The sequence below is a fragment of the Ictidomys tridecemlineatus genome, chromosome 3 (assembly GCF_052094955.1).
Source record: "Ictidomys tridecemlineatus isolate mIctTri1 chromosome 3, mIctTri1.hap1, whole genome shotgun sequence".
Lineage (NCBI taxonomy): Eukaryota > Metazoa > Chordata > Mammalia > Rodentia > Sciuridae > Ictidomys > Ictidomys tridecemlineatus.
Genome location: NC_135479.1, coordinates 180,103,476 through 180,126,196, shown reverse-complemented (window position 1 = coordinate 180,126,196; position 22,721 = coordinate 180,103,476). Strand labels below are relative to the sequence as shown.

The 22,721-nt window shown below is 35.3% G+C and overlaps 1 protein-coding gene across 3 annotated transcripts in view; it reads right to left on the bottom strand.

Moving 5' to 3' along the window:
* Vgll3 (vestigial like family member 3) overlaps positions 1–22,721 on the bottom strand; it is a 48,304-nt gene that overhangs the window by 11,325 nt on the left and 14,258 nt on the right. For all 3 annotated transcript variants that reach the window (XM_005334175.5, XM_040286938.2, XM_040286939.2), the window contains exon 3: positions 15,543–16,079. In XM_005334175.5, the coding sequence (XP_005334232.1) occupies positions 15,543–16,079 (537 nt within the window). The remainder of the gene's footprint in view (positions 1–15,542; positions 16,080–22,721) is intronic.

Below are 22,721 nucleotides of genomic sequence, written 5' to 3'. Positions count from 1 at the left end.
TCTGGGAGTGTGTGTAGAACATCCCATGACCTAAAAGTGAAGAAAGCATTTAAATGAATAAATATCAACTTTCAGGTTGTAGATATTACAAGTTTATATGTCACTTAGAAAAGAATGCTTGCCATTAGAATGATAAGATGGTAATTCTTTTTCTGTATTTTAGCAAAATGAATCCTCTACTTTACCCATGCTTTAGTAAAGGTAAGTCATACTTAGTGCAAACTTAAATAAATACAACACTGTGTTGGATACTGCATTAAGACAGCCAACCTTCACCAGCAACCTGATAGCTCATATTGACACAGTGACAAATGAACACAAAGACATGCAAGAAACAGTCATGCTATTTTCTATCACTTTATTAAAATATCTTTGTAAATGATCCTACAAATGCATTTGTGTCTGAGCCTGAGGACAATCAGTTTAAGTTCAAACTAAGAATTTCTAATTAAGTCCTATGTGAACATAGCACCCTACTATCAACTTAAAGGCATAAAATATAGGAAAAAAAAAAAGTTGTCCACTTTGGCAACTATGATTTTATTGTAGGTGACTGTCAAAACAGATCAGGTTTACCCACCATGGAAATATCCTTTAAATGTTTTCAAAACATCTTTGTTTTTTGAATCTTAAAACATCATAAAATTCTAGTTTAAAAGTTCAATATAAATAGTATTTATAAAAGAAAAACTCTACATAATATCATCTTGTCATCAGACAACATGCTGAGTATATACTGGATCTATGTACACAGGCCACCACCATTTATACTGTGCTGCAGCTTATTTCACCAGCAATATTATCTTGGAAAACCATCACATTTCAGTATGCACAGCTCACCCTATCCTTCTGAAAGCGTCACAGTATTTACTCCACAGTATGTCATTACTCAATTTTCCATAGCAATACATCATTTGAATACACCCATATACACATATACAGGTGTATATGTGTATATGGGTGTATTCACACACACACACACACACACACACACACACACATTTATCACTTATGTGAATATTTTAGTAGTTATAAATTCTGTAGAATATATTTGTATCATTGCTGAATCCAAGCATACATACTTGTTTATTGGTTCTTCTTAGTTATACATAACATTAGTATTCTTACTTATACATAACATTGGTATTCATTTTAACACAATTATAAAGGCATGGAATATAATTTGCTCTAATTCAGTCCCCATTACTTCCTCTTCCTCTCTCCTCCTTCCCTTCTGTTCCCCTTCCTAAAATCTACTGATCTGTTATTAATTTATAGTTCTTTTTATTAGTGTCCTGTGAATGTATATGATGGAGATATTCACTGTGGTATATTCATAAATGTACATAGGAAAGTTAGGTCATATTCATTCCATTGTGTCTCTATCCCATCCTTCCTCCCTTCCCTTCAGTACCCTGATCTACTCCACTGATCTTTCTTCTATATACCCCATCCACCATTTTAGATTATGCTCTGCATTTTAGAGAAAACATTCGACCTTTTAATCTATATATTTGTAAATGATCCTACAACTGCATTTGCGTCTGAGCCTCAGGGCAATCAGTTTAAATACAAGCTCAATGTGTGTTTGTACCTATATTTCTACATTTTTGCTACTACTTATGATTTATATAAAATATCTAATTGTTTCCACTTGGATTTCGTTCACAATTAGTGAAGATAAGACATTATGTTTCTTTCCTGTACTTTATCTTTGGCCAATTTTGGGGGGCTTTTTAAAAAGCAATTTGTTCACTGGTTCTAAGTGTGTTTTTTTTTTTGTATATTAGGTATGTGAAAAATTTTTTCTAATGTATTACAAATATTTTTGCCTTTTTAATAATCTATATTCATATTTAATATGTAAATGATGGATAATAATTCCTTTTAAAATCATCAAAAATAAGATGTATTCCTCTTGGACCAGATCAAAGATAAAATTTATTTATTAGACATTTTAATGATAATGACTTTCTTTTGATTATAACTCTTGCACACCAAAATATTAATAAAAGACTCCCAGTTGTGATTGCATAACTTTCCAGCAGAAAGACATTTTTCTATCTATAGAGAGATTTTCTCGAGGCACATTTAAAATCCACTAAATATCTCCACGTAGTAGCACTGTCAGAAACAATCAGGTGAGAACTGTCTGAACTTGTCAAAATGTCTTTAAACTCAAATTCAAAAAAGAAGTAGAAATGTAAACTCCAGCAAACTTGATGTTACCAGTAGGCCATAATTTACAGTGTCATTGGAAGTGGGGCACCTGCATACCTAAGGCAAGCATTACAGGTGACAAGCTCTTCACTGCCCAGGTGTTTTCCACTAGCTCTTGTTTTCCTAGATCTAGACAGCAATCCTCTGCCATCTGTCTCTCCTCTCAGAACCTTCCTTCCTTCAAACCATGAGCCCTTCTCAGCACAAAATCTCTAGCCTTCACCTTTAAGTATCAGCAGCTTTCTCAGACTGGCCCATGTTAAAATGTGCAGCTGGAACGTAAACTGGCGAGTATTTAAGGCACCATGATACAGAGTTACCAATCTGAAGAAGTCACTTGAAAACTGAACTTGTGGACAAACATAAAATATAAATCACAGAGTGAGGTGGTTTTTGATCATTGTGGCAATTTACCAGGCTCAAATTTGATTCATAACCTCTTAGGTGATAGAGTCTGAGGATCACGAGACACAATATGGAATGCAACTATTTACCAATTCAGTGACCTCAACTTCAAAAGCAGATACAAAGAAACTTTGAAGACAAAGAATGAAGAAAGAAGGGAATGGGAAAGAGTGAAATAGAATACTCTTTGTAATTTCTTCTACAGACTTTCTCCCAGAACAGAGAGGAGCAAGACAAAAAAAAAAAAAAAAGTTTGGATCACTTATTGTAACTGAAACCACAAGTTATAATACTCTCAAGAGATTCTAACTATTCAGACATCTGTTGGATAACAAATGCAGCCAAACATGCATCTTTAAAGAGGTTTCTAGGTTATGCAGTGACAGCTTTACGATTCAGAAAATAGATAATCCAACCAGAGGAAAAGCTAATCAGGATCCACAAAAATATCATTAGGGATACAATAACCACACAGGAAACACAGTATCTAGGAGTATCAAATATTTAAAACTTCACAATTTTAAAAATTACTTAAGAACTGCTGGAATACAAACATCTTTTAAATGTGCATTTGGTTTAAATAATCACTTTCTCTAATCCCAGTGACTCAGGAAGCTAAGGCAGGAGAATCACAAGTTCGAGACTAGCCTTGGCAATCTAGAAAGACCATGACTTAAAATTTAAAAAATGCAAAGGACTGGAGATGTAGCTCAGGGAAGAGTGGCCCTGAGTTCAATCCCCATTATCAATAAAAGGAAAAAACCAATCTCTTTATTAAAGTTTATTGTAAAAAAATTCAGTAAGAATGAGATATGTTTTATATCTCAATTCCTGCTCTGACATGGTTAAATTTTTTTTCTCATTTCTGTGTGACATGAACACAAGATTACTCTCTGACAATTTCCAGAAGAGTTTGTTCAATCCTAGCAAACATGAATTGGACTTCAATGATTATGAATAAGCTAAGCATCACCTGATATACCACGAGCAAAGCCAGCATGAAAATAAGCATTAGAACACATGCCTGTGGTCAAACAAAATTTATGAATTTAATTCTCCAGTATATCAAGCTGGATCTAATGGCATATTTTGCCTCTCATCAGTCTTTGCAAGACCTTTTTTTTTTGGTCATCTTTTTGCCAAGGAATTTGGAACATGTTGGCTACAGACAACTGTTTGTGAAACCCTATATTGTTGATAACTAGAATAATAAGAGAAATGTTAGGTGGCCTGAAAGAGAATAAAGAATATCTGTAAGTTTTTCAGGCCATGTGGAATTCTTGTATATAATCTTTGCAGCCTATTTGAAAACTGATGCAAAATTGGGAACAAATTCTGAAACAGAGCTCTTCATTCAAGCTGTTCTTTTGGAAGATTCTCTATATAGCAGAGCACTAGTGAAAAGATGATTGGCTGGTACAGAAAGACCCTGACTCCTGAATACAGACATTCCAATGGTTTGTGTGGTTTTCCACCTTTAAGGGTCATACCAAAACTATCTAAGAGCATTTTAAACCTCTACAGCTGCCCCTCGCCACACACAAAGAATCAGTTTCTTTTAGGAAGCCGTGGTATCATTTTAAAAGGCCCCAACTTCCAATATAGCTAGCAAATGACAACTCCTTTAAGAAATCTGTCAAGAAGGCTCTAGACATAATTAAATGATAAGATGAAAATGCTAATTACCCTATTCACCAATAAATATTTTATATACATTTTTATATATTTTACTGTGTCCCATAAGTTTATATAATTACTTAATAAAAATAAATTTTAAAGAAAACAGTTAAAAGATAATAGTATTGCTTAATTTCACTGTTTTTGAGAAAGCAATTAAGAAAGCAAGAGTTTCTATCCAATTTACACAGCAACTGCTACAGTAAACATGTTTTGAATCTCATTCACATTAGCATTAATCAAAATTAATGCAAAAATAGAAGATGCACTAAATCTTTCACAATTTTGAAAAATTAACAGGTATTAATGGAGTCTTGTGGAGTCTCATTTCTAGTCTGACTTTCTTTTCTGCACCTAAAATTTCTTTCTGATCCATCTGAGTGAAAGGATGAATGCCTTGACAATACATAGGCACAATGGGATGGTGTCTTTTTTTGATTCTCCTCTCATTCCATGTGACAGAGTGCTCTAAAAAGAGAGAAATATGTTCAAAAATGTCTTGGAGATATAAAAAATGGTAATTGTTGTCATATATATGTATTATGTATGTAAACATGTTTTATTTTTCATTTGTTACCACACTTTACCACTATGTGCCTAACCAGTAACAAAAAAAAAAAAAAAAAAAAAAAAAAAAGCACCCAGTATTCACTGTATAGCCAACCAGTGAATACCACTACTTCAAAATTTGGCTTCAACAAATATCACAACTTATAGTCAAGAACAAAAACTAAGTTAGATGCAATCAAAACACAAAAAAAAGTGTTAAAGCTTGCATATAAATTATTTCTGATGCTTCACACCTCCAGTGTAATTTTCTTTTTTCTGTTTAAAATTCACAACATTTAATCAAAAATCACAAGAACTTTCATTTGTTTTTACTTGTCAACATCTGGAAAACACAACCATGTGTATGGGTTTATTGCAATCTTTTAGCTGGGTCATGTCAGAAAGTATAATTTCTGTTTTGAATTCAGGGAAAAGGAGGAGCTAAGAGGTTATGAGACTTGCTCAACATGATACAGCTATGAAGTGGTGGTATGGGTCCCAGAATCTTTTTGCTTTTTTTTTTCCTGTGCATATATCTGGACACACACTGCTACATCTCTGTAAAAACTAAAAATCCTTGCATTGACCATTATTTTTTTAAGATTCACTTAGTGACTGGGGAGAAATTAATCTCTTTCTCTTTTCTATTCCTCCTTGTTCACCTCTTTCTTGGAGATGAAGGAGGGTATAGAGCTCAGTGGTAGATTGCTTGTCAGTCATGCATGAGGCCCTGCTCAGATAAAAAAAAAAAATATATATATATATATATATATATATATATATATATCACAGATGTACTTATATAATTTTTTTCCTTCTTTCTGGACTCCCCTTCTTTCATTATCCTCAAACTCTTATTAGTGAGCCCAATATTGCAGCCCCAAAAGTAAACATGATTTGACAAACTACTTTTCTCTGCTTTCATTAAATTACATGTACATGAACACATCACACAGACCAACACATTCTGGATTTTAAAGAAAAAAAAGAAAGGAGATATATATGTATGTATGTATGTATGTATGTGTATGTATTTTTATATGTAAATATATGTGTATACATATATATTTACACATATATGTATATATGTATATAAAAGCAGGAAAGCATATATATATGTTTAAAGAAAGCATATATATACACAAATATATGTATATGTATATATATAAAATATATGTATATATGTTCTTATACATACATATATACATAAACATATGCATATACATACATATATACATATATATGTATATATATATATAAATATATATATATATATATATATATATATACACACATATATATATGTTTTCCTACAATTTTTTCCAGTCAGCAATTCTACATGGAACATAATTCACTTATAGATTCTCCTCTTGGTGACAGTCACTGAATTCTAGTCTTATCTAGTCTTATTATGAACATTATTACTAAACATTTTTTTATTCAAACATCCTTAAATGCTCACATTTATGTGTAGAAGACTCAGGGATTAAAATGTGGAGCCAAAGCTTATGAGTACTTTTGATGTTAATTCCATTTTCCAGGCTGCTTTTTAAAGGTTACAACTCTTTAATTTCCTACCAACAATATATATGGAAAATAGAATTTTCCCTTAACCAAGATATCTTATACAAGGATTCAAATTCATACACTCACAATTATTTCCATTACTATACAAATTCATCCTAAAACATTCATAATGCTCTCAGAAGGCTTCTGAACTTGTCCTATCAAGCAAGATAAGGATCTTAGGCAAATTCCCATGGATTGGGCATCATGACATTATCACACTATTTTATGGCGAGAGGCCCAGGGAAGAGCACAGGCATGATGTCTACATGGCTCTGGGAGAACAGGGGAATTTCATTAAAGTCCAGCAAAATCCAGCCATGGATACTTGAAACTGACAGCAGGGCTCTGGAATGCATTTCTCCCCTCTGATTCACCACCCAGTTGCTTTTCTTGCACATCTCACTATCTGGCTGGGATCTCCTGGCATTTTGCATGCTTCTCAAACATGGTTTCCATTACTCTTCTGGTCATGAAATTGTCATTCTGGACATGTGCCCTAGTCAACTAACACCATTCAAGAGTGTGTAAATATTTTATCATATGTGTGATAGTTTTTTTTTTCCCTCAATGAAAATAGGTTTATGATATATAGGCAGGGGTAGCTTTGTAGAAAGGGTGAAGCAATCAGTTGTTGATTACCATGCAACCCTTACCAAAACACACACACAAGAAAAACTTAACAATTACAAAGGTCCAAAGAAAGTATTTCCATTAGTTCACAAATGTCTGCCTAATATATATATATATATATATTTTTATTTGCGACTATTGCTTTGTGACACTTTAACTTTCCTTACTGAAATAACACATTCAATGTAAGTATTCAAAATTCTGTAAATATTTACTGAACAGCATTACTGCCATTGAGAAATACTGTCTAACACTGGATTCTGTATGGATACGCTGTTTAATTTTTCTATCTGCTGAAATCAAATATTCAGAAATAACTTCTGAATATACAATAAATAAGATTTCATAATTTCCTAATCACTGATAAAAATTAATAATATTGTCAAGAGTAAGAATAGATGTTTGTTTACAATTCAGCCACCTTTTACAAATGTATTAGCCACGGGGGTCTAATATATGTTCCATAGGAAGAGGTGAAGTGAAAAGGAGAAATTATTTTAATGAAGCATCTACATAATATTTGTTACTTTGATGCCTTCTCTTCCCTAGAGTTAAAAGTATCATAGGGCCATGATATTTTAATATTACCTAGAGTACCCTCTAAATTATTATTGTGGATCTCTGATAATTCCTCTCCAAACTTACTACATCTCTCTTTTATGATAAAGCTTGGAATTGGAGCATAGTGATACTAATGAATATTCTAGCATCTTAAGTAACTCATGATTTTCTTTAGTCCTTCCTTATAAATGAAAATGTTTAAAAAGAGAAACTATCTCCCAGCAGTGATTGGATATGAAGCTCCATAATTTTAAATCTTTTAATAGTCCAATTAAATTACAAAATTAGTAATATTTTTAAAGCTTTTGGAAGAGTTTAGCAAGGTTATTTTGAGAACTTTCAATGACAGTCTTTTTGATCCAGGTTTGTTAGCATCAGACCAGCTACAAAAAAAGCATGGCTCTCAGAATATTATCTAGAGATAACAATTCACAGGTGGATGAAAAAGCAATGTCAAACTAGACATCTACTGGTCTTTTATGCAGAGAAACCATTCTCCATTTACTGCTGTTGTATATCAGCTGTTTCTTGTCCTGCTTTACTGTTTCCTGTTTTTAATAAATCAAATATATTTATGTTTCTACTAATGGATTTCATTGCAAAGCATTCTTATAGCACTGACTACCATGATCTTAACCAGTGAAGGAGTTTAACCTATTACAAATGAAACACTATATGTTCTATAGTAAATTTAAAAAAAACTTTTCTTGAATTTTGCTTTAATACTGAGTATTGAACCCAGAGGCTCACACATGGTAAGCACATGCTGTATCACTGAGCTACACCCGAGTCCTACTATGTATCTATTTTGAGCAATAATAATTCCCACTTAAATTCCATTATAATTTTGTCATTTGTAAACATGGTCCTTCTGATAGATGTTCACATTGCAAGATTCAGAGTAAACCAGAGTTTGTTTTTAAATGTATTTTACTCCATAAGTTTTCAGAAATCTACTTAATGTGATTTCACTTTAATGATTTTATCAGACACAAAGTGTCCATCAAAAGAAATGAATAGATAAAGACATTCTTCTATTTCTAACTCCCCTAGTGATGCCCAGTATTCCCTATCTAATATCAAAATGTAGGTTCTCCTCATACAATTTTTAGCAGATTTCCTAACAGAGAAAGTCCATTCATAGGCCAAAGAATTAGGCCCATTGACATTCATTTCTCTTCAGAAATAATCTAGTTCATTCTTCAACATCTGACACAGTACTAGAAATACTTTTCTGAACTTAAGAAAAATTTCATTATCTGAATTTCACAAGTAATTTGTAGATCTGATAACTGTTGTAGTTCTGTTTTTCTCTGCCTGACCAAAACCAATTTCCTGTGATACATAATCTTGATTTTACTTGATATTTGAATAGATCTTGTCAGTGAGAAATCAACCAGATAATACTTATTATCTAGCTAACACCATAGTTTGGAACAGTCTCATATAATGATTCCCTCACTGAAAGTACTACTCGGGGCTAATTATACACATCTATGACTAATACTCTTAAGGTAGGTTTTTGGAAAAGTCAGAATAACATTAGCGTGTTCTATTCCTTTTTAGCTCCACATTTCATGATCTATGTTATAATAAAAAAATGTTGTTTTGTGTTTTAATTTTAGTTTACCTAAATGTATCTCAAAAAATATGTGGACGTAAACTGTAATATATATATATATATATATATATATATATAGAGAGAGAGAGAGAGAGAGAGAGAGAGAAATATATATATATATATAATGTTGCATTATTGTGCTATTTATCAAAGTAAAAGAGAATAAATTCATAACAAAATTTTAGCTAAAATAACAGGAGGTCTACAAAGAAAAATAAATCTGTGAATCTACAGATGAATACCATTCTCAAGCCACAAGCAGCTTGTGTTTACAGAGAAGAAGTCACATCACAAAACATGACTCCTTCTACTTTGGGTAAGTTTAAATACAGAGAATGAAGTGGAAGTTATAAATATAGTCAACTTTGTATTTTAGTAAAAAAAAACTCATTGACAAAATTCTACTTGAAAAATTAATTCAAACTGGCTGGGAAATGCAAGATTGTATGTCTTACATAAGGTAAATTATGGACAATAACAGGAAATAGGAATGACAGCATTTCAATGAAATGAAGTAAATGGTTATGACCAGTGAAAGAGGATTACTAGATCAGAATTTAATTAATGTCATCACCCAAAAAATCTGTGAATAAGAAGATGCATTTTCTTGCATTCATATGCATGTCTGATAATATATTATACACAACCACAAACCCTCCCACACTTAACTCTCTTCTTTCTGATGCACGCAGGCTCATGTAATATCCAGAGGTTGCTTGAAATTAGTCTTCCCTTCACTTTACCATTCTAGATATTATCTCCAGTCCCACCTACCCTGAAACTAAACCACTTCATAGCTGCTTAATGGGAGAGGAAACTTATGAAAGTTGAAAGCAATGGCTTTTACTATGAAGAAAAATTAAGCTAAGTGAGTCCAACAGCTTTTTTTCAACTAAGCCCACATGCTAGAATCAGTGCTTCTATGGAGGTCACAGAACCTGGTTTTGAGATTGCTAAAGGAAAGGGGAGAAAGAATAATAGAAGATTTGTGATAACAGCATTTTGGCAAAGATCTATTTTCCCAAGAAGGGCAGATATCATATCAACACACTGATTATCTCAAGGTAACTGTAATACCTGTTCAACAAGAGAGTAATAAGTGAGATAGTGCCAGTACAAGGTGAAGGGGAGAAGGCTCCCTGGATACAAATTCTAAGGAGGTGTGCATACACACAACCCTGACAGTAAGGAGGCCTTTACATTTCGTGTGCCAGAGAACTTGACTGAACTCATTGTAGTTCAGTTCTTCAGAAATGATACAACATTTCACTTAATTCTTATGGAAGAATTTTACTTACCAAACTACAGAGCTCTGTTATTATGAAATGCTGTAATTAATTTTAAAAAATAAAACTTCTAAATTTATAAAGGAAATTTAAATTAATTATAGATATGATAAATGATTTTTTAAAAAATAAACTTCCAGAAATACAGAAACATAAAATGAAAAGTGAGAGCCTCTCAATCCCACAAGATATACATTTAAGAGATTTGAGAACATGTACATATACTCATCATGAGTGTTCATAGCAGCATTATTCATATTAGTCAAAAATTAGAAACAAAGCAAATGTTCACCAACTAATTCATGGATAAACAAAATATGGTATATTCATACAATAAATCCACCCATTAAAATATGATATGTACTACAATATGGATGAAATTGGAAAAGATTGCATTAAGCAAATGGAGACACCTAAGGTTAGATACTATATGAGCCTATTTATATACAATGACCAGAATAGAAAAATCCATAGAGGCAGCAAATTGACTAGTGGTTGATAGGATAGGATAGTAGGTTGATAGGATAGGAAAGAATAAGGAGTGATTCCTAATGAGTACACCAGATCTTGCTGAGGTTATTGAATGTTCTGGAATTATATTGAAAAGGGTTACACAATATGGTGAATAGACTTAAAGCTACTGAATTGTATTCATTAATTGTGAGGTACATCAACATAATAATTGTTTAAATTTAAAAACAGTGAGTCTGTTTACCTTTTCTTATGTAACTAGAATTTAGAGACTATCTCTTATATGCTAGAGCATTTGTAAATGTTTCACTGAAATAATACATTTAACACTCAAAATGATGGTATATTAGGCATCTTTAATGCATAAGAAACCTGAGGCACTGGGAGGGGGTTAAACAATTTGCTCAGAGTCTGCTTATTTTGTTTTTTAAATGACTAAGCTGAGTTTATGAAATCGGGCTGTCTGACTTTAAAACTCAGGTCACGTGCTAACCTACCAGGAGTAACTACCATTAGCAGTTGGGAGAATATAATTCTAAATAATTTTCACTGAGGAAGTATGCTATAGTTTGGTGTCACCAAGAGATTATGTGTGGGACAATGCAAGAAGGTTCAGAGAGAAATGATTAGATTATGAGAGCTTTGAACTAATGGAGAGATTAATCCATTGATGTGCATTAACTGGCTGTTAAGTGTAGGTAGGTAGTGTGTGGCTGGCTAGAAGAGGTACGTCACTGGGCATGTGCCTTTGGGGTTTATATTTTATCCATGAAGAGATCCCCCCCACCTTCCATGTGTGTGTGTGTGTGTGTGTGTGTGTGTGTGTGTGTGTGTGTATGTATGTGTATGTGTTTCTGTGTCTTCATCCTGCTTTCAAGATCCTGAGTTACTTTTATCCAGAGTCATTCTGCCTTGATGTTTTGCCTCACTTTGGGCCCAGAGATATGAAGGGGGCTGTCTATGGACCAAGGCCACTGAAACCATGAGCCTCAAATAAACTTTCCCTCCTCTATGTTGTTCTTGTCAGGTCTTTTGGCCACAGTGACAACAAAGCTGACTAAAACAGAGTACATATCATTTAAATTTGGGCTGGGACAGTTTGAGCAGAGCTGAGTAGTGGTGACAGAGACTACATGATCCAGCAAAACAAACTATTATCTGGTCCTGTACAGAAAAATTTCACATTTGCACCAAACTGTACATGTTACTACAAAACTTTCTTTTATCATTCCATGCTATATTATGTTGAACCTTTCAGATTTCCTTATTTTCTTTAAATGTCTGCAAAATAAAAATATACCCACAGTTATTAAATCATTTGCAATGAATGGAAAATTTAGGTTCCTCCGACAAATTCTTACATTGAAATCCTAACCTGCCAAGGTAGTGGTATTAGAATGTGGGACTTTAACGTGGTGATCAGGTCATAAGAATGGAGCCCTCATGAATGGGAATAGTGCCTTTTAAAAGAGGTCCTAGGGTGCTCATTTGCCCCTACCACCAACCATATGAAGTCATAGCAAAACAATGGTCATCTATGAACTAGGAAACAGGTCCTCACTGGACACAGGCTCAGCCACTGTGCTTTGATCTGGGACTCAGTAGTCTCCAAAACTGGGGGAAAAATCTCTTGTTTTTAATGCTATATAATGATATCATATAGTAATAGTCACCAAGATTATGTCATTTTTTTTGTAGCAGCCTAAAATGAGTAAGACCACTTCTCTATGGAAACACCATGGCTAAGAAAAACACCATGTCATTTAACAAACTACCCTAAAAAAGTTGAATTAATTTATTTACTCTCTAACACGACCTATATTTGGGTGGTCTAGATATCTAGACTTTAAGAAGCGTTATGACTTTCTCACCTGAATAAAGCTTTCTTCTTTGGCTGTTCAGTAGCCCTCCAACATTGATGCTGAGTCCTGAGCTGCAGAGTCAGGTCAGTGTGATGCAATCACATAGAGGAAACTGTCCCTCACTCTTCTCAGCTACCTTATCCTTTCCAAGCTTGTATCTTTTACATGGAAACGTATGATCCCTTACAAGTAGTTGTAAGAGTGAAAGAAAAGCTACTATCCCAGTTGTTGTCCTTCTATGGTGAATACTGTGGTGTGCCTTTTGTGACTGAGGCATTCATTCTCCTCCTGTTGGTAGTTCATGACTTAAGAGTTGATTCTTTGGGAACTGCCTTCAGCTCAATGAAGACAACTTTATCATGGCCTTCTACCAGAGGCAGATCACAAGCAATAACTGGTGAGTGCAGAAATAGGAAAGGCAGATGTCCTAGGCTCAACGACAATGATGGAGGGCCATCCAGCTGCCGAGTTCTCTGTGAAGTAAGGTCTGTACTGACCTTAATTCAACAAGCAAGACTTTCTCGGTCCAAGTCTTATCTCAGGTCACAAAGGTGATGCACAAATAACACTACCCCATAAAATTTCCTGTGGAAAATGGTCCCTTTCTAATTCATGTGATAGTTGAATTTATGTTTGAATTTAGGTGAAGAAAATGACTACATGTGGCTTAGAGCCTTCTCATTTGGGGCCAACCCCACACAGAGAGCCCCATGAAGTTCCTCCTGCTAGTGCCCTTTGTAGGGTAAACACACAAGATTCATGCCTCAAATTATTCTTTTTTAGAGAAAAGTCTGAGCATTCATCAGTCTCTTTTCCCAGTAATGGGGTTCTGAACTGTGATAAAGATGTTTATGGGAATCTTCTCTGAGGTTCAGATTTTCCCTGGGACTGCATCTCCCAAAATGTAAATTTAGCTGAAGGTAGTAAAAAGTCCAGTTGTAGCAGTTAACCTAATCTAGGATACAAGTCTACCTCCTTAATGACTATACCAATAATGCCATTTTCAACTGCTTGATACCTTTGTTTTCTCAGTTGACTCAAAAATCATGGGATAGGGATAGATCATGATCATGACCCCAAGTCCACACTGACAAAGCGCAACAATACATGCATCGAGTTAGGGAAGTCTTCAATCCTCGCTATGAACTATTATGAGTCTTAGTTACCTAATTTTATCTATGCACACAGGGAGCTGCTTTTCCAGCACTCCATTAGAGAAGGACACGTCCAGATTCAAACTTCAGCTTGGACACAGGACAATTTTATTTAGGCAAATGGGTTTCCCAAGCCTGGATATACACAGATCCTCTCAAGACTTTTCAGAGAACAAAAAAATCCATTCTTGTCCATTTCCAGAAGGTAAGAACAGGGCATTTCATCCTGACAAGACTATTTCAAGTTTGAATTCTGAACAATTAGTGAATCAGACTCACATCAAAATACACCAGTACAAAAGTTAAGCAAAAGACGGCAGAATTGGAACACAGAGCAAATTATCAGGGCCACTGTCCATGACAGTGACTGCTAACCTGGGACTCCAACAATATCTGGCTCCAGGCATCAACAACTCAAGAGTCATCCTCATTCTGTTAGTGTGTGGCAATAGAAGAAGAGCAGCCTATGACAGCCAGCCCCACAACCCACTCTTGTCTAAGAAGGAGAACCCAGCTCCTTGAAAGATTTTTTAGAGAATAAGCATGATCCCTGAGAGTGGATGAGAAGCTGAAATGGGTGAGGCAGGGCACTGACCAACATCGAAAAGCTCAGAGACAGGCCTCTGACCAAAATAAGAAAGTTCTACTCATGCCAGAGTGAATGCAGCCTGAGGCTGGGTATTTCCCATTCTGGAGAGTTTTCTGTCATGAGACAGCACAGGATTAAAGATCCCTCCCACTGCTGAAAAGCTAAAGAAGGGGAAAAAAAAATCTCTTTGAGCTGGTGGAAAGAAAGTTCTAGTACATCACAAAGTGTTCCAGGGAAGGAAGTTGTGATTGGAGGTGGAGATGGGTGACTTTGGAATGTTGACTCTGGGGATAGAATTGATAACTTGATTTTTGTTCAATTCTTAAATTTTTAATATTTTTAGTCTGGCGCCTGTGATTTCATGAACTCAGAACTAGTAATACTATTAATATCACGCATCTAGTCCAAAAAAACCAAGCTCAAACATTTAACACCATGACCTTCAAAGCCAGAGAGGAGATGAATGCTAGAGGAAGAAATCCTTTCCTTGCCATATTTTTCTGAATCTGTTGAATTTGTAGATTTTTATAGTAGTCAAATTAAGTCTGTGTTACTGAAATGAGAGTGGGGAAGGGCCTGACAAATTAATCATGAATTCTACTGGGCATTACACAGAATAGAGCACAGATAAGATTTAAAGAATATGTTCCAGTCCCTATAAACCTAAGGTACCAGAGATTCCAGTGCAAAGGAACCAATCACTAGCAGAAGAGACGGGAGAAAATTTATGAGATCTTTCTCAGGCTGGATTTCATAAGCTCGTCATACCAGTTTCTGCAGGAATGTAGGAATTATTGCAAAATGGTTAGGTTCTACAAACATATCATCAAAGCTTCACTGTACATAGGAAAAAAATGTTTCAAAGAAAATTTTTTTTAAATAATCCATCTTTTTAAATGCCTTAACTTATTCTTCTTTGTATGAAAATGAGGAAATCTACCAGCTCACCTGTGTCAAACCCCACACTTGGCACTATGTCCACTGTTCCATGAAAGGCTCCGGCCCACGCTGAGGTAGCAGTGGTGACTGTAGTCGGATCTGTCTTTGTGATGTCACACTGGGGAGCAGGAATCCTGGCCGCTCGCACTGACGGCATCAGCAGGGGCCCATATGAGGGATCCAGGGCAGAGCCAGCAGCAGGGTGGTGGTGGTGGTGGTGATGGTGGTGGTGACGGTGGTGCATGTGGGCATGGGGGTGGTGGTGCCGCATGTACACGTCATGCATGTGGCTGTAGGATGGGCTCACCTGAGATGCCAAGGGATAATGCCAGGACTCAGACACGGGCGGGGGAGGGGCTGGGCCAGTCTGATGCAGGCCATGTCCTGGCCAGGGGCTGGGCTCTGCAGCAGTAAAGGTGCCAGGGGGTGCAGTGACCTGAAAGTCAGGATGAACTCCCCCCAAACAGGGTGCAGGTGGGGGCTGGTAGGAGCTGGTCCAAAAGGAAGTTGGAAAACTACTCCGCGGGCTTGAGAGAGCTGAGCTGTCTGAGAAGACAGAAAACACATTATTTACATAAGATTCAATTCTGGGATAGACTTGCCTTTACTTGTCCCATAATGTTTCACAAGCAGGTGAATCAGCATGCACTCTTCCTCTCCCCACACAGGGGTGAACTGATATAAAATGTTAGCCTGTGGGCTCCCATGCCAAGACAATGGGCAGGATTCAAAGTGCTGAATACCCCCTTCACCCCCAGCATTTGCTTTCTTAGTTTGTGCTGTGGCAGTCTGTGCTGAGGCTTGCAGTTTGGGGATTGAAAAGCTTCATTTCCTCTTGGGAGGTTTGGTGCCTTTAGGCCTGAGCACAGGTCAAAGCTATACTCTTCCTGTAAAGAAAACTTGTGCCATAGATGAGTCGTGTATGGATTGGAAATAATCATTTTGACCAACTTCTTTTAAACACAAATATATTTTTCACTCAAACCAAACATTCCAACTCAAAAAGTAACACATGTAAGTATGACTACATTTTACTGTGCTCTCTAATTTTCCTTTAAGAAAAGTATATTCCTGGGGCTAGGGTTTTGGCTCAGTGGTAGCATGTGTGAATCAATTTTCCCTTCAGTGTTGGGATCAATTCTCAGCACCTCAGGTAAATAAATGAATAAAATAAAGGTCCATCAACATCTAAAGTAATATTTCAAAAAAAAAGTGTGTGGGGGCGGGGGAGTGTCTTCCAACCTCTTTTTACCTCCTGTGCAGAACTGGGAGTCTTTCAATTGTGATAATAATGGTTAACATTTAATGAGAGTAACCAAATACCCAACACTAGGTCAAGTGCTTTGCATGGATGATCCCATAAGATGCTCACTATAATCCCATGAGACTGTTATTTTATTATGGACATTTTAGAGATGAAGGAATGGAGGCAGAGAAACCAAAGATTTACAATGGCAAGCACAAAGCTGGGCTTTGAAGGTAAGATATCTGTCTTTATTTTATTACTTTATTTGTAGTGCTAGGGTTTGAACCCAGGGTCTTGTGCATGTGAGACAAGCACTCTACCAACTGAGCTATATCCCTAGCCCAAGACATTTGTCTTAAGAATCAACGGCCGGCAAGCTTCATAATATGCTGCAAAAAGAGATAATTATAACTGCAACCTGAACATCTGGAATTTGTTGAAAACTCTAAGTAGAGTTCATGGGTGTAAGAAGGTGTTTGAAAGAGAAGATAATATCAAAGAACACCACACAGAAATGGAAGAGGGGGACTCTTCCTCTAACTCTGCATCAATCCAGTGGCTCAACTGTCATGACCTATTTCTGAATGACCTAACCTAGTGTATGCCAAACATAAAGGGGTCAGGAATGACTAGACAAATGTCATTTTCAATCACCATTTGGAGGAGGACAATAAGTCAAAATGCATAAGCAAAAAGACATGGCAGGCATTCTCACAAGAGGAAGCCAAGAGAAAGAACACCAAACCAATCTAATAAAGTGGAAACCAAGTCTATGTTGAAAGATTGAGAGGAAGCTAGTTTTGTGAAGAGGTAGGACAAAGCATTTTAAGACAATGAAAAAGCACATGAACAAAAACCACTTATCACATACACATGCACACAGCAGCAGTTGTAATAGCAATACTGAAGGGAAAATGAAATCAATAGGAAGAATTTGAAAAAAATAAAGATACTACAGAAATATGAAGAACCCAGATGAGTGTTCTATGAATTATTCCTAACTACTGATACAGATTGCCAAAAATATTAGTTATGCATGTATAATAAGATAGTATTTTCATACTGGGTTCCACATAAGAGAATCTTCTAGATCATTCCACTGAAGAAAGGATATCAAAGTAACTCTGAAAATTAAAAGTATCCAAAGTATAATGTGTTCATGGTCTCACTTCATTAATTTACAGAACTTTTTTTTTCCTACATCAGGGAAATAACTTGAATTAACCACTCTGTATATCATGAGGTGAATATAATTAGGCTATCACCATCATGTTCAAGCATTTTCTCCAACTTCCCTGAAGACACTGGCACCAGCAGTGCAAGCACTTCTACTCTCTTCCCTGCAGCCATCATGTGCCTCCATTTATCCTGTGAATAAACAGCCATTTAGAGTCTCATTGTCAAGCATATCCATCACAGCACCATGACAGTTCTGAAAGCTTTGAGGAAACTTTTGTTCTTCAAAAGGCAAAGGATGTTATAGAAAACTACATAAAAGAGGTTGTGAGGGGAATTGGAAGAAAAAACAAGGAGAGAAATGAATTACAGTAGATGGGATAGAAAGAGAAGATGGGGGAGGGGAGGGGGGATAGTAGAGGATAGGAAAGGTAGCAGAATACAACAGTTACTAGTATGGCATTATGTAAAAATGTGAATGTGTAACCGATGTGATTCTGCAATCTGTATTTGGGGTAAAAATGGGAGTTCATAACTCACTTGAAACTAATGTTTGAAATATGATATGTCAAGAGCTTTGTAAGGTTTTGAACAACCAATAAAAAAAAAGAAAAAAAGAAAAAAAAAAGGCAAAGGATGGAGCTGCACAATTGTCAAGTCTTCCCACCTTTCCAAACCTAATGGAATGACTGTGTTTTGTCACAATCTATTCAAAAGATCCCACATAAAAATCAAACTCACTGGCATTGCGGCAAATATACTTCATTTAATAATTGTTTCCAATTATGAAAAATGCTGCTAATAAAGACAGGAGCAGTGTTGCATGCCTGTAATTCCAGTGGCTGGGGAGGCTGAGGCAGAAGGATCATGAGTTTGAAGTCAGCCTCAGCAAAAGGGAGGCATTAAGCAACTCAGTGAGAACTTGTTTCTCTAAAAAAAAAAAAAAAGACAAAATAGGGCTGGGGATTTGGCTCAGTGGTCAAGTGCCCCTGAATTCAATACCCAGTACCCCCCCAAAAAAAAATGTTGCTGATGAAACAAAGGACAGTTATATAAATTATGAGAAGAAAATAAAATTTGCCTTAAGGGATGGCCATTTGTAGAATATTTTTGTCACATCTACAATGAAAGCCACTAGTACTTAAAATCTACACAGGGAATTTATAGATATTCTCTAAATTACATAGTGCAGCTTTTGCCACCATCAGTCTGTCATTTTGCCGTAGCAATTCCCATCTTTAGGACCAAATCATTCTACTCTCAAGCTTTATCTTTTGGTGTACCAGAATCCACACTCCAGCTCACAAATATGTGCCACAGATAGAGTTCCCTTGAATAAAGTAGCCTATCAAAATTCAAAATTACAGAGTGTAGACTGTTTCTCTGGTTGCTTTCCTTTTGTTTATTCTCATTTATATGGACATGGAACAAATCTTATTTTATACATGCCTAAACATTTTGGATATACATACACAAATGTGAATAATGAACTAATTCCCTACCAAAATATTATTCTTATTTATGAAGTATCAGGTTGTGATTAGTGTACTCATTATTATTGAAAGAAGACATTTACAAATACACTCCTTAAAGATTAAACAAAGTACTAAAATGTCCAGCAAGGAAAAAAAATTAAAAGCAACTTAATATATTCCCAATCAGTATGTCTCCTGAGATCAATATAAAGTTTACAAAGATCTATGCAGCCTTTTTCAAAAACACTGTTGCATTTTACAAGTAAGTGAAACAATATTGAATGGAAAATATGTGTATGAAAAAAAATGCACTTCAGAATCACTATTTGCTATCTTTTTTAAAGAAAAAAATCTTGACACAAAGAAACAGATGATATGCTTTGTTTCATGCTGGAGAATCATTGTGCTTATTTCATATGTATGTAAATTTTTTTCATTACATGACTCTTTGCTTACGAGTACTTAATCACAGCCACATTTGTTGGATGAAAAAGCATATGAAAAACAGCACGAGCTATTTCTGTGCCATATTACTTTTCAGGTTAGTGGAGACAATTCAAAACTGCATGATATTAACACTCTCTGGTGACTTTGGATTCAATGTTATTCAATATTTGGGTGATATTAAACAATTTTTGAATGATGTTAACACTGATAGCCTAACACATATGAAAAGCCAAAAGATAATTTGGTTCACTTTGCATTTGAGATTAAAGAATCCCCACCCCCATTCCACACACATCTCTCTCTCTCTCTCTCTCTCTCTCTCTCTCTCTCTTTCTCTCTCTCTCTCTCTCTCACACACACACACACACACACACCACAGTTTATTTCTAAACAAAAAAAGAAAATGATGAAATTGATATATTTTTGTTCAGTGCAACCAACCCAAAGCATACTAAGTAAATCTATCTGATTCCAACCAGAAATGTATCTTACAAAATCTAAGGAGTTTCTTACAGTATTTCTTCCAATTTAATAGCTGTGATGCCCTTTACAGTAACCCAAATTGTTTCTTAAAAGAAAGCAAAATACTAATGATAAAAAATTGAAGAGAAAATTCAAATTATAATTTAAAGAATTTTAAAAATATTACTTAATTTTGAAAACAATATTAAAAGACAAAATGAGATAATGAAATGCTGTAGGACCTCTATCTTAAGTCATCTTAATAATCTCCAGAAAACACATTCTTAGAATAAATATTGATTAAACACATCAGTGTTAAATGATAATATTTATCAGCTTAATCTCAGTAAAGAAAAAAAATCAGCTCAATCAATCATTTTTAACCTAAAGGGATACTGATAAAATCCAAGTGCCACTCTCCTGTTCAGCTTCTCATGTACACAAACTGTCAGGTCAGAGGTGAAATGAAACATGTTTCAACATTTTCTGTCATTCAGGAATTATGCATTACCATCATGTTCAAAGATTGCCCTCTAGTTACTTTGTTGCACAGTTACTCAAAATGGGCCCCCGTGACTCTACAATGAGAGTTTTAAAGAGTGACATCAGATGCCCATATCCTTGGGGGCAGAAGAATGAGGTAAGTCAAGCCTTGCTTCCTTCTCACGTGTTCCTCCTCAACTTCCTGAAAGCAACCACCTCCAGAGCCTCCTGGACATTCTGCTCAACTCTGTCCTTTCCAGCCAGACTGTTCCTGAGATACGCCTTCCTCGTCCTTTTTTCCAAAACTGAGTTGCCCCAAGCACACCCTATGTAGCTCAACTAACCAAAAGATAGTTGCTTTGCAACTACAAGAAAAGGAGAACAAAACACCAATAAATTTTCCATTCAGCATAGTTTTAAATATGTGACCTATCTGCCACCATTTGATTTGTTACTCATTTCTACACACAATCTCTCTCTCTCTCTCTCTCTCTCTCTCTGTGTGTGTGTGTGTGTGTGTGTGTGTGTGAGTGCGTGTGTGTGAAAATTAATGCACAGACATATTCAAAGCCCATGTTTTTATTTGGATGGGGATAAGGTTACAATCAGATCATTATGTTTTCTTAACTGAAAATCTCTAATTAATTCCTGATAAAAAGTATAGTGAGATTGGAATTAATTGATGAGATGATTAGTGAAATAATGTACAAATATTTTCTCTAATTAGTTTAAGTACAAAACACATAAAGTACTCTCCTATCTTCATTAGAAGATATACATTCAAACTATGGCTGTTGTTTGATTGTCACCTGACTTTTTTCATCTAATATGGAAATATCTTTTGTAGTCAGACATAATTCAGTTGTAGCACTGTAGCATATCTGAAGCATTGCAATAACTCCATGATATAAACTAGACCCTTTAATAGAGCTGGTCAGCAGCTCCTTTGTAAAGTGTCATAGTCACTACTACTAACATGATCAATAGCCTTTAGCACCTATTATGTCCAAAACACTCTGCTTTGTGCCAGAAATATAAACTTTCAGAAAGCAATACTTCTGGATAAAAACTCAAGATTGGTTTTCTACTTACCAAATGAGTGGAAACTTACTTAAGGAAAAGAGAAATGTCATCTGACTTTCATTGAATACCTTGATTCAAGCTCTGTGCTGAATTACTCATATACATTATCACAAAATCTTTACAATAAACCTAGGACTTGAGTATCAATAAACACATATTACAATTGAGGAAGTTGATCTCAGAGAGATTTTAAGTTATTAATCCAAGATCACATTACAACCAGAAACTAATAAGGTTTGGACTTGACTCCAAAATAAATAGGCTCCAAAGACTGCATTTTTCAACTTTGTATAGTTTTCTCAATTAATATTAAATTCTTGCTGGCACACGCTACAATCCCCGCTACTCAGGAGGCTGAGGTACAAGGATCAGAAGCTTGAGGCCAGCCTGGGCAATTCAGAAAGAACCTGTCTCAAAATAAAAAAGGTCTGGGGATGTAGCTCACTAGCAGAGCACTCCTGGGTTCAGTCTCAACTATTGAAAAAAAAATGTCACCAACTATCTCCATCAGATATGTGAATCTCATTTTATTTTATCCTCTCTTTAATTTTCTGTATCTTCGATTACATTTTGGGGCTCTCCTATGAATCCTACCCAGCTTTTTTATGTTTATTTAAAATTGACTAATTCAGAACTAGAAACAACCAAGGTAAACTTCTGTTCACAAATGAAAAGTAAATCATGCATCTGAAATCAAAGAATTTTACAGAACAAAAGATTTTCACAATTACTTAATTCACTGCCTTATCTTATAAATAAGAAAAGTGTATCCAAAGGTTTCATACAACTTATTGCAAGATTTGTTTCTCTACTGAA